The following is a 13,118-nucleotide window of genomic DNA, read 5'->3' on the forward strand; positions in this document are numbered from 1 at the left end:
AGTTCTCCGGTTTCCTCCCACACAACAAAGACAGACTAATGGGGAATTTAGAATGTGAGCCCCATCGGGTACAGCGATGATAATGTCTGTAAACTGCTGTGGAATAAGATGGCGCTATTTAAGTAAAAGCATAATAATAAAACCTGCTCATTCCCTGAGCGCATTCTCTCCTGGTGCCATCTCCCACCTCTATTGTGAAGCTAATCTACTATCCACTACATCAGGGGTGTCAAACTGCATTCCTCGAGGGCTGCAAACAGGTCATGTTTTCAGGATTTCCTTGTACTGCACAGGTGATAATTTAATCACCTACACAAATAATGAGTTGGTGATTGTTATCACCTGTGCAGAACAAGGAAATCCTGAAAACATGACCTGTTTGCAGCCTGCAGCCCTCGAGGAATGCAGTTTGACACCCCTGCACTACATTGTTCTGTCCCTCCTGAGCGCTCCCAAAATCGCACTTTCTCTATATATTCCTATGCAGCAGTCACGCTCGGCCAGTTCGAGCATCGCAGTCTGACTTATATGGCCATTTGATTTTTTACCTTATAAAAGGTACGGCAAATTACAGCATTGCAGAACTGTGTGAATATATGGTAAACCGGTTTGGCTGTGCCCCACACTACTGAAATACCTAGGCTCAGCTTAGCCATAGGTCTTCGTATTAGAATATGAAACTCGATTTTATCTGTTACTTGTGGCGACCCCCTTTCCAACATATTTTATACTTCTGAAACTCCTCCTCACGCCCTGGACCCTTCGTTACCGGACCTCAGACCTGTTTGGTGCACAGAGCGGTCCTCTCTGGCAGCGCCGGCCCTTCGCTACACACCGGCTCCCTGTCCCATTACAGAGATATAATTAAAGTTTGTGTCTCCCAGCCAGAAATTAGGCAGGGGTGACACGCCAGGCCAGCCCTGGCAGGCAGCCAGAAATTCTAATTTCTGACGATGATTTAATTTCAATTTTAAATAAATCGTTTTTTAATTTAAAAAGAGCGAGTTTCCTCACATTAGCGATGATTGCCACATTAAGCTCTGCGCTCACGATGGAGCCGCATAAAACATTATTTATACACGGAGCGGAAACGGCTCTGCCTCTGAAATGGATTATGTTTTTTTTGTTTTTTTTTCTTTTTTCCCTCCCTCTTCTAATATAACCTGGAGGATACTAAAAAGTGTTTGCGGTAAATTAGCATTCTGCCGACTTTCACCCATAAATGAGAGAAGAGCTATTAACACTTGTGTATTTTCATTATGTAAATTGTGTTAACACATGCCCACAAATTGCCACCAGCAAGACAATCATTTTCTCCCAGTGATCATAATGTGTCCTAGTGAGATGTTTTGATTATGACATGCTAATTACATATTGCCTTTTTCCCCTCTGCTCTCGCATTTCTATTCTTTCTCTCTTTTGTGCACGTTCTTATTTATTATATTTTTATGTAATATTTTTCATCTCTTTACCTCCCAGATTCAGAAAAATCATGGCTCTTTAATGGTGAGTATTACGAGTCCAGGCGGAAGGGAGGGGTGAGGGTGATGGCGGTAGGGAAATCTGAAAAGGGGGGAGATATAAAAAAAAAATTCACTTTTCTCTCTTTTTTTTTTTTTTTTTTTTTCTGATGGCTGATTCTTTCTGCATGCTCCACTGCCTTGTTTTAAACTTTGCAAATTGCATTTTGAAGAAAAAGCAAACATTTAACTGCCTGTATTAGATTAGGTACCATTAGAAATAATAGCGATGCTCAAGCATCAATGTTTTTCTAAGAGCTCTCTGCCGTTGATTAATCTTGCTATTTTTATTGCATTAATGGTGTTTTTTTGTGTGTGTCTCTTATGACTCTACTGTAGAGATATTGCATATAGGTTAATACTTGTCTCTCTCTCCGCAGCCGTTCCAGATATTGCAATGCATTGTTGATGAGGTGAGTCTCAGACTTATGTGCTTTCGCTCCTAAAGTCATTCCTAATGGAGTGGAAAGCTTATATTTTGTTTCCTAATGAAGCACAATGGACGACACCCTCTGAGAGAGTTCATTGGCAAGGCTTGGAGCTGTTTAACATGGCTTGGCCTATGCTCTCCCCCCACTCCTAGCTCTTTGAGAGCCCCCTGCAGACTGATCCTATCTGTTGTACCAGGCCCCATGGACAGGGCTGGAGAATATTAATCGGGGCTCATCTCTGCCTGCTGGAAATCTAAAGAGAAGATCTCCATGTGGAGGTAGCGTAATTGAATGGGACATAATGGAGGATGCATATAAAGATTAGGAGCGGTATCCGTGTGCTAGTGCATAGATTTGTATATTTATGTAGATAAAGGCATCAGATTGTATATTTTGTCGTCCTGCGTAGCCACGTTTTTATGCTGTAGATGGGCGTCCAGCTCGGTGGTTGATGCCGGCCATCTCGTCTCACCGCTCTAGGACCAGTTGGTTACACAAATCCTCGTTGCTCTCTAAACAATGTAAATGGGGTAGATGAAGATTAGCATATCTGAGTTATATTTGCATCCCGCACAATGTGCTGGCCATATTAGCCCCTGTCTACTAAATATTGCTCAGATTTCCTAGCCCATATGTTATGCTATTGTGGACTGGAATTGGCCCACAAATCTGGTCTGCTCTGCATTTAATTTGTGCAGGAGCAGATTGTGGGTTGTATTGTTTCCTGACTGTGCTGGATGAACCATGTTCTGTTAATATGGGAATCGAAACCCTTAATCAGGGCTCCCACTAATTGTCCCTCTTGTAATTACAGCACTTGTTTCACTGATAATTGGGCCACAGTAATTATCTATATGGTTAGCAATCAGATGGCAGTGTGATACCGGCCTGGTGATTGGCATATGCTTGGTACTGTGCGGTTTTCACAAAAGAGTGTATGGTCACCTCCAGCATGTAGGCACGTGCCTGTAACAAGGGCAGTGTTTGGGGTACGTTTCTGGGATCTGTGTAGAGTTTTACATGCTTCACGTATAAATTCGGTGTCAATAGACCCTTAGGATTTTTTTTTTCATTTTTTTTTTTTTTTTTTACAAAATAACCACAATTTCACATAAAAATGAAAGGTAAGGAACAAAACATCTGTAATGTTAATGACATGTTCAGAAATCATGATTTATTTTTGGATGTATATCAGCAAAGTGATAATTACATTATTACATTTGTAGATATTACATGCATGTAACATTTAATGCAAGAGAAAAGACATGTACTATAATACACATACATGATATTTCCAACAAACAAGTTCTACTTGCCAGGGGATAATAATTCCGACTGTTGTATGTATCTTGGCATACACTAAAAAAGCTCAATTAAAAGGGAATCCGTCACCAGGTTTTTGCTACCTAATCTGAGAGCAGAATAAGGCAGAGACAGATTCCAGCGATCATTACTGGTCTGCTTGGTGCAAATATATATTGATGTAATCACGGTTTTATGAGCAGGAGATTATTACTAGTACACTAGAATATGGAGGAGTGGTAAACCTGCTGCCGTGTAGTCCTCCTTATTCATGAGCTCTGTATAGTCCCTCCCTCACTACTGATTGGTAGCTTTCTGCCTATGCGCTGTGTGCACGGAAAGCTGCCAGTCAGTGGTGTGGGGGATATACAGAGCTCAGCAGTCAGAGACATGGTATATTTGCAGCAGAAAAAAGTCATTTTATAAAAAAAATAAAAATGGCAGCAAAAACCTAGTAACAAATACCCTTTATCAGCTGTTATAAAATAATTTGCAGTGCTTGTAGCATAAAAATAAGCTAGAGACATCCTTTTGTCCCCCTGTAGTGTTAATGCTGAATCTGTGCAGTTGGGGGGGGGTTAGGTACATGAACAGATTCAGTCTCCTTCTCCCTCTGGCAGTTGACAATATCGTCCCATCCCTCTCTGCATGAGATTAGGAGTAAGGGGGTACTTTTTTGACACACAAAGTCACCTATGTCCATCAACTGTGTCTGGTATTGAAACTCCGTCCCAATTCATCAAAGCAATTACACCAAAAGTTTTGCTGAAAGAAGTTTCTAGGAAAAATTGGCAAATGTTGTCACTTTCACCCCAGTTTCACCCAGCTCTGCCAAAATGTACTGACCGGAAGTGTGACGCCAAGCTCTTCTAATGATGAGCTGTGGCGTACCTTACCAGAAATCTTACTCTAATCCCCGACTGGATAAAGATTTGTGGCGAAGTGTTGGGATTCGTTAAGCGGTAACCATTTCCTAATTAATTGGGTGCGTCTCACTCTATGGTACCCTCTCACCATGACTGCAGTGAACATTGCCTGTCTTGATGAATTGGGGTCTCATTCTCAACTGAAAAATAACATTATTATTATTATTATGTAATGGCACCCATAACTGTAAATCACATTGGGTCATTTCCATAATGGTGCAAAGAGAAAGTAGAGCATTTGCCCATCACAAAAATAAATTACATTCCAGCTCTCATTTCCCAGAGGCGACTGCTTTAACTTTTTTGACACCAGCTTTTCTAAATCTTTTCTTTTTTTTTTTTCCCTTTTGCAAAAAGTTATTCCAAACTTCCACATAGGGTTGTGTTTTTCCAATAATACATTGCTGTATCAATATGGATTAGTTGTAGGTTCCCAGTGATAGCAAAGAAGTCTCTGACTAGTTTTATGTTGTAGAATACTGTAGTTTTTCGGACAGTTTACGTGAGCTCTTTAATGAGAAGTATTGTATGGTATTTTAGGATTCTCCAATTCTTCCGGTGGGGGAATTTTCTGAGTCGTTTATACATTTCATTACTCAGTGGTAAGTATTACTTATATGCTTTTCATCTTCATCTGTAGACATAATCCATATGAATAAGTATGCAGTGTACGGTCCTTTCCCGGCCAGTGAGGTTTGTAAAAACTAGCCTAACCGCCAACGTGTTTTCTGTTTTATAGTATGCGAAAACTACCAAAAGAGAGGCCTGCTCCAGAAGAGTTAATGGTAAGAGTTGTGGCTAGGGACCTAGCGAGCCAGTTGGCTTTGGGTGATGAGACATTTGTGTGGACGTTCCCCAAAATACTCACCCCACCCATGTGAATCCGTTTTAAATTAGGCCAGGTCAAAATGGTCTGTTTTCTGTCTTGAACTCTTTTAGTGACTTTTTGATGTCAAATTTTACACCAAAATGCTGGCTTACTCGCAAACACTGGTTGAGGGAAACTGGAGAGGAGTTGCGCAATTTTTGGAACTTTAAAAAAAAAGTTGCAATTGAATCAGGCGGAATCATCTGGAATTGCTTAACTCTGCCGACAAAGCAGGAACAGAAAACAAACAGGCGAGCACATATAAAATAGACTAAAAAAAAAAAGGGCAAATAGAATAATGAATTGGGTGCAAAAAAAGGTGCAAAGCTAGACAAAAAAACAAACACAAAGGTAATGGTGAATCAGGGTTATTATTTGCTGATTATCAGACCAGATTTTTGGGTTCGACATGGTTTTTTTTTTTTTTTAAAGCAAATAAAGTTATTTGAGGAAATATAAAGGATCAGATACATTACATATATATGGCAAGTTAACCAGATTTGTTATCCAATAAATCATTACCAGGGATTAATGTAACATTTCCTACATAGTAGTGACAGTATTAGAGATATTGTAGAACAGATACAGAGAGAGGTTGATATGGGCCGGTTCCTGTTCCGGACTCTCCCAGTTTGTGTGAAGAAGAGGCCCTCCATAGATGTAACCACACATGCCACATTGCTTCATATATTCTGCAAGATATAATGGTTCTGTTCATTATCCTCCTTTTTGGACATAATTATAAACCAGAATTACTGTGACACTAGACTGATGGAACAGAAATAGAGAGGGATCATTTTGTTACATTATTTTTTAATAAAAATACATACCGTATTTATGTATGAATCCATCTGTAAGAAGCAGCATGACAACCACCCTTGCACTATAATGGGCTGCTCTTGCCGTTGTCACCTTTGGCAATCCAGCATCTTCTCAACCAAGATGACTCCTTTAACAGTTCAAGAATAATGTAAAAAAGTTCTGTTTTAGTACATACTCAAATTCCCAAAATAACATGGCTAGGCACCTGTTCTTCTTCCTCTATATTGCGTGGTCCCCCTATTCTTCCTTAGAAACTTAAATAAAATGACATCTGGGTGTTACTAGAAGACACAAAAGAGCATAGTAAAACCAAAACACTCAGTTTGAAAAAAATCACAGTAATCCGCAAGTGCTAGTAAAAAAAAGATGTAAAAAACAGGGTATTTGGTTTTTTGCAAAAAATGTATACTAAGCTGCTCCACCAAACGTCAAGGCATACCCACATAGAGCAGTCCCAACTACACTGTTTTTTACATCTTTTTACTAGCACTTGCGGATTACTGTGATTTTTTCAAACTGAGTGTTTTGGTTTTACTATGCTCTTTTGTGTCTTCTAGTAACACCCAGTTGTCATTTTCTTTAAGTTTCTAAGGAAGAATAGGGGGACCACGCAATATAGAGGAAGAAGAACAGGTGCCTAGCTATGTTATTTTGGGAATCAGATCATATAAAGAAAGATATTCTGTCCTTATTTTGTTTGCGTAACCCATATAACCCAGAGCTGCACCCTCTTACCCTACCTCCTCCTCTCAATATGGTGGTATATTGCTGAAGAGAAAAGATGATAAAGACCCTTTTAGCACCTTCAATCTGTGACAGGCAGGCTCCACTGTGACCAAAGGTCTGTCTGCATGTTTCTGTGAGACCTGCCGAGGATTCACTATAAGAACTAGCGTGATTGAGAAGGGAAGGGTGGTAATTGCAAATTCTTGTATTGAACTTCTCTATGCCGCTTAACACCGAGGCCTCCAGGGGCCTAATTCAGTTATTTCACAAGGAGTCTAGGAAAACATTTGTCTGCGCTCTAAAGTGATGAATTGTGTATTGATATTATTACTATGTGATGGAAAGGGAGGGAAGTGGTTATAGATCAGAAGCGGCCACTCGGGAGGTTTATCCTGGTAGTATGACATAACACTACGGAGAGCGATGGGTTATTATACCGGACATTTTACTGCTCATAGTCAGACTGCCCTGTACGAGCGTTCTTAGACTGTTTCCATCATGGACGCTCTAAAGTCCAGTACGGTGTTTACGGAGATTGAGATTTTATTCTTGTGGTCCCACTTCCTATTTGGAGCAATTCATTACCAAAAGTTATATTAGAAGTCTACCCGATTACATTAGTATGTTATAATCCTTTGGTTCCCCCCATAGTCCTCCCATTTATCCAAATGTTTCTTGTGTTCTACATGGATAGCAATCGTACAAGTCTATGGACCCGTGTAAAAAAAATTGAACAGCATGTGGAAGCCCTCCGTAGGCTGTCTGTTATTCAAGGACTGTTCGATAAGTGAAGCTTGAGAATCCTCCATTTTTTTTTTACATCTTAGAATGAGATGATGTTAGAAGCTGACCAAATTTTGATGAAACTGTGATGAAAAGTGCTAATTAAACTCTGATGTAAGAAAAATTACTGATGTCTGAGTGAGCCCTAAGTATACAGTGAAGGTAATAATTATTTAATTCTTTGCTGATTTTGTAAGTTTGCCCACTGAGAAAGACGTGAACAGTCTATGATATTAAGGGTAGGTTAATTTTAACATTGAGAGATAGAATATCAAAAATAAAACCCAGAAAATCACATTGTATAAATTATATAAATTTGTTTGTGTTTTGCAGTGAGAAATAAGTATTTGATCCCCCTTCCAAACAAGACTTAATACTTCGTGGCAAAACCCTTGTTGGCAAGCACAGCAGTCAGACATTTTTTGTAGTTGATGATGAGGTTTGCGCACATGTTAGGAGGAAGATTGTTTCACTCCTCTTTGCAGATCATCTCTAAATCATTAAGATTTTGAGACTGTTGCTTGGCAACTCGGAGCTTCAACTTCCTCCATAAGTTTTCTATGGGATTAAGGTCTGGAGACTGGCTAAGACACTCCATGACCTTAATGTGCTTCTTTTTGAGCCAATTTTTTGTTGCCTTAGCTGTATGTTTTGGGTCATTGTCTTGCTGGACGACCCAGCCACGACCCATTTTTAATGTCCTGGCAGAGGGAAGGAGGTTGTCACTCAGGATTTTACGGTACATGGCTCCATCCATTCTCCCATTGATGCAGTAAAGTAGTCCTGTGCCCGTAGCAGAGAAACATCCCCAAAACATAATGTTGCTTGATAGTGGGGACGGTGTTCTTTGGGTCATAGTCAGCATTTCTTTTCCTCCAAACACGGCGAGTTCAGTTAATGCCAAAGACCTCAATTTTTGTCTCATCTGACCACAGCCCCTTCTCCTAAACACTCACAGAATCATCCAGTTGTTCATTGGCAAACTTCAGACAGGCCTGAACATGTGCCTTTTTGAGCAGGGGGACATTGCGGACACTGCAGGATTTTAAACCTTTACGGTGTAATGTGTTACTAATGGTTTTCTTGGTGACTGTGGTCCCAGCTGCCTTGAGATCATTAACAAGTTTCCCTGTTAAGTTTTAGGCTAATCTCTCACCTTCCTCATGATCAAGGATACCCCACGAGGTGGGATTTTGCACGGTGCCCCAGATCGATGTCGATTGACAGTCATTTTGTATTTCTTCCATTTTCTTACTATTCACCAACAGTTGTCTCCTTCTCACCCAGCATCTTACTTATGGTTTTGTAGCCCATTCCAGCTTTGTGCAGGTCTATGACCTTGTCCCTGACATCCTTAGAAACCTCTTTGGTCTTGCCATGTTGTAGAGGTTAGAGTCTGACTGATTGAGTCTGTGGACAGGAGTAACTATGTAAGACCGCTTTCTTTAATGCAGGTAACGAGTTGATTAGGAGCATCTAACTGGTCTGTAGCCAAAACTCTTAATGGTTGGTAGGGGATCAAATACTTATTTCTCATTGCAAAATGCAAATACCGGTTAACTTATATAATTTATACAATGTGATTTTCTGAATTTTATTTTTGATATTCTATCTCGTTAAAATTAACTTACCCTTAAAACTATAGACTGTTCATGTCTTTGTCAGTGGGCAAACTTACAAAATCAGCAAGGGATCAAATAATTATTTCTTTCACTGTAATGCTTCCCCCAGTGTAACACTATTGGGTGCAGCAAGCCAAGACACTAACCCCTCAACCCCCCCCCCCGGTATAATAATGTTCACACCCTTGGACCAAAGCTTGCTGAGACCTGTAGTTCTGTACTGATATAGCGATATAGCAGGGCAGTACTTTGATATCTCCTGCTTTAATAGTGTCAAACATCAGGGAAGCTCACATCCTGGAGCCAACACCGCTGTCCTAGAAGATTCAGTAATAATCCTATATGGCAGCTGGACTATGGTTTATCTCTCCTTCCCTGACCAGGTCTCTAATCACTAAAGAAAACTTTTGAAGACGTCTTTTGAAATCTGTTAGAAAATCTTTTTTTTGCATTTGCAGAGTCAGTATAGGTCTAAGGGTACCGTCACACAGTGGCATTTTGATCGCTACGACGGCACGATCCGTGACGCTCCAGCATCGTAACAATATCGCTCCAGCGTCGTAGACTGCTGTCACACTTTGCAATGTACGACGCTAGAGCGATAATTTCATGATGTATGTGCGATGTAGAAGCCGTTGGTTACTATGCGCACATCGTATACAATATCGTGCACACCTTTGTTACACCATGCGATCATGCTGCCACAGCGGGACACTAGACGACGAAAGAAAGTTTCAAACGATCTGCTACGACGTACGATTCTCAGCGGGGTCCCTGATCGCAGGAGCGTGTCAGACACTGCGAGATCGCTGGAACGTCACGGATATATCGCTGGAACGTCACAAATCGTGCCGTCGTAGCGATCAAAATGCCACTGTGTGACGGTACCCTAAGGCTAGGGTCACACGAGCGTATGAAAAAACATTCAGTGAGGTCATTTTTTTTCTCACTTGTCCATTTGCTGTCCGTGTACAATACATTTTTTTACTCAGCCGCTATTATTTACAGTTTTCTATGTTACACAATTGTAATGTATTCCTAAAACTTGGATGCTGTACTGTGGCTCCGTCTGGCATCCGATTTTTTTGTTTGTTTTTTCCCGCACCCATCTGATTTCGGAGTGAAATCACCGCAACCGATTTATACTGTGGTGTGAACGAGTCCTAACACAAATCAAAGCGCTTAGAGCGCCATCCTTTAAGTTTTTTTTCCAGCTACATATGGACTAGACGGACGTGTTGTCTGAGCACGCTTAAGAAGGATGTGAGCAGTTGTCAGTTGTCATAAATACCATTTCCATAGCCAGCACTGAGGGTCATCCTGACGATCGCAGAAAAATTAATGGACAATACTGGACAATGTTTTTTAATGATAAGTAGCGCTGAAACTTTCACCCACTGTCGGCACAATAAATTTAGCACATTTAATGAGCCATCACAACCTACCGCAGAGGAGTGCCATGGTAACAGAGCAGTAACGGATATACCTCCTGTAATTAAACCCTTTACATTGCATTATAGCGATGCGGTTAGCGGTATGACAGGGACTGTTCTGCCGCTGCCCCGGTAATGCATCAATGATCAGCATGAGTCTGAGAACAGTGCCTGGCAGCCCATCACATAACCCTGTCATCATGTCGCCAAAGGATTTTCTGACCTTTCAGTTAAAGTATTGTCTCAATCTGGAGAATTATGGAAAATTGCTCCATGTATTTTAAGTAACCACTCCTCCTCCCCTTAATGAGGTTATGACCAACCGCTTATGATAATTGCTTCCAACTCCTTTTAATTTTCAAGCTTATTAATCATAAGGAGAGTTATTTAAAAATGCATAAATTAATCTTGGATTAAAAGACCATCAAGGCCTAGAAACAATTAAGATTGTGCAGGGAGTCCCAGGGGCAGTATGGTGCCTGATTGTAGCAGTCAGGTGGGCCTGGCTGAGCGGGCGGCAGGATGATTAATGCACGCAGCATTTCACGAAGAGGTTCACAAATGCCACTTGCTGACCCTAGAACTGTATCACTTGCCAGAGATGAGAAGCAGCTACTGATCCGTGCCAAGACGTCACACAGGCTCCGAGGCCTCCTGACAGGACTAGGTCAGTCCAGGGGTAAATAAAAACCAAATTATTTCTACTCAACATGTAGATAACCATGCGCAATATAAAATATACAGCGGGAAGCTGTCAAACCAATCTAATCAGTTTTTATGAAGAGGTAAGCTATAGGCTGGACCACGGTGAGTCATTGGACGTGGTATATCTCGATTTTTCCAAAGCGTTTGATACCGTGCCGCACAAGAGGTTGGTACACAAAATGAGAATGCTTGGTCTGGGGGAAAATGTGTGTAAATGGGTTAGTAACTGGCTTAGTGATAGAAAGCAGAGCGTGGTTATAAATGGTATAGTCTCTAACTGGGTCGCTGTGACCAGTGGGGTACCGCAGGGGTCGGTATTGGGACCTGTTCTCTTCAACATATTCATTAATGATCTGGTAGAAGGTTTACACAGTAAAATATCGATATTTGCAGATGATACAAAACTATGTAAAGCAGTTAATACAAGAGAAGATAGTATTCTGCTACAGATGGATCTGGATAAGTTGGAAACTTGGGCTGAAAGGTGGCAGATGAGGTTTAACAATGATAAATGTAAGGTTATACACATGGGAAGAAGGAATCAATATCACCATTACACACTGAACGGGAAACCACTGGGTAAATCTGACAGGGAGAAGGACTTGGGGATCCTAGTTAATGATAAACTTACCTGGAGCAGCCAGTGCCAGGCAGCAGCTGCCAAGGCAAACAGGATCATGGGGTGCATTAAAAGAGGTCTGGATACACATGATGAGAGTATTATACTGCCTCTGTACAAATCCCTAGTTAGACCGCACATGGAGTACTGTGTCCAGTTTTGGGCATCGGTGCTCAGGAAGGATATAATAGAACTAGAGCGAGTACAAAGGAGGGCAACAAAATTAATAAAGGGGATGGGAGAACTACAATACCCAGATAGATTAGCGAAATTAGGATTATTTAGTCTAGAAAAAAGACGACTGAGGGGCGATCTAATAACCATGTATAAGTATATAAAGGGACAATACAAATATCTCGCTGAGGATCTGTTTATACCAAGGAAGGTGACGGGCACAAGGGGGCATTCTTTGCGTCTGGAGGAGAGAAGGTTTTTCCACCAACATAGAAGAGGATTCTTTACTGTTAGGGCAGTGAGAATCTGGAATTGCTTGCCTGAGGAGGTGGTGATGGCGAACTCAGTCGAGGGGTTCAAGAGAGGCCTGGATGTCTTCCTGGAGCAGAACAATATTGTATCATACAATTATTAGGTTCTGTAGAAGGACGTAGATCTCGGGATTTATTATGATGGAATATAGGCTGAACTGGATGGACAAATGTATTTTTTCAGCCTTACTAACTATGTTACTATGTATGTTAATTTCACATAGGAATGGCTGTTTGCTGTATAATATCTTCTATATCTATTGCTCTCCTGACACTAGTAATTACACTGAGCAAAATAATTCAAGGGGTTAATTTATCCAAAGCAAGGATTTCCTTGCCATTAGCAAATAGTAACTGCACCACTTTTTGATTCTACGTTGTCCATTATGTATATGTGTGTATATATATATATATATATATATACATATATATATATATCCTTTTATATAGAGAAAACTGTTACTATTTTTATGATCTATAAGAGTCCTGGAATCATTTAAAAGGAGCATGTCCACAAAAAATGACTTCTGAAACCAAGAACATGCACTGTGTGCCCCCTTGGCATGGCCGAGCCGCTCAGTTCTCCTTCCCACTTGCTTGTATCTCACACTCTTCCTTTTATTGACTGCTGTGACTTAGCAGGAGCCAAAGGAATGTGGATATGGATGGAAAGCAAGTCGATGGGCAGGTGCACTGAATTTTTTGGCCGCGCTCTGTGCTCTGCGCAGAGACAAGAAGAGGTGATGTCACAGTTAGACCTGCTGCTGGACCTCTACGGCTTGTGTCTCACTGTATCAGAAAGGTAACATTGAGTAGCGTGTTGCCATAATACATACAATGACTTGCTATTCAAGCCGCCTGAACGCGGAAGCCACT

At 40.9% G+C, this 13,118-nt stretch overlaps 1 protein-coding gene across 1 annotated transcript in view; it reads left to right on the forward strand.

Annotated features, from left to right (window-relative positions):
• The window catches only part of MAP2K5 (mitogen-activated protein kinase kinase 5), a 192,327-nt gene that overhangs the window by 175,691 nt on the left and 3,518 nt on the right, over positions 1–13,118 (forward strand). Inside the window, exons 18-21 of the mRNA XM_069766412.1 lie at positions 1,480–1,506; positions 1,901–1,933; positions 4,720–4,781; positions 4,919–4,964. Of these exons, the coding sequence (XP_069622513.1) occupies positions 1,480–1,506; positions 1,901–1,933; positions 4,720–4,781; positions 4,919–4,964 (168 nt within the window). The remainder of the gene's footprint in view (positions 1–1,479; positions 1,507–1,900; positions 1,934–4,719; positions 4,782–4,918; positions 4,965–13,118) is intronic.

This window comes from Ranitomeya imitator, chromosome 4 (assembly GCF_032444005.1).
Source record: "Ranitomeya imitator isolate aRanImi1 chromosome 4, aRanImi1.pri, whole genome shotgun sequence".
NCBI lineage: Eukaryota > Metazoa > Chordata > Amphibia > Anura > Dendrobatidae > Ranitomeya > Ranitomeya imitator.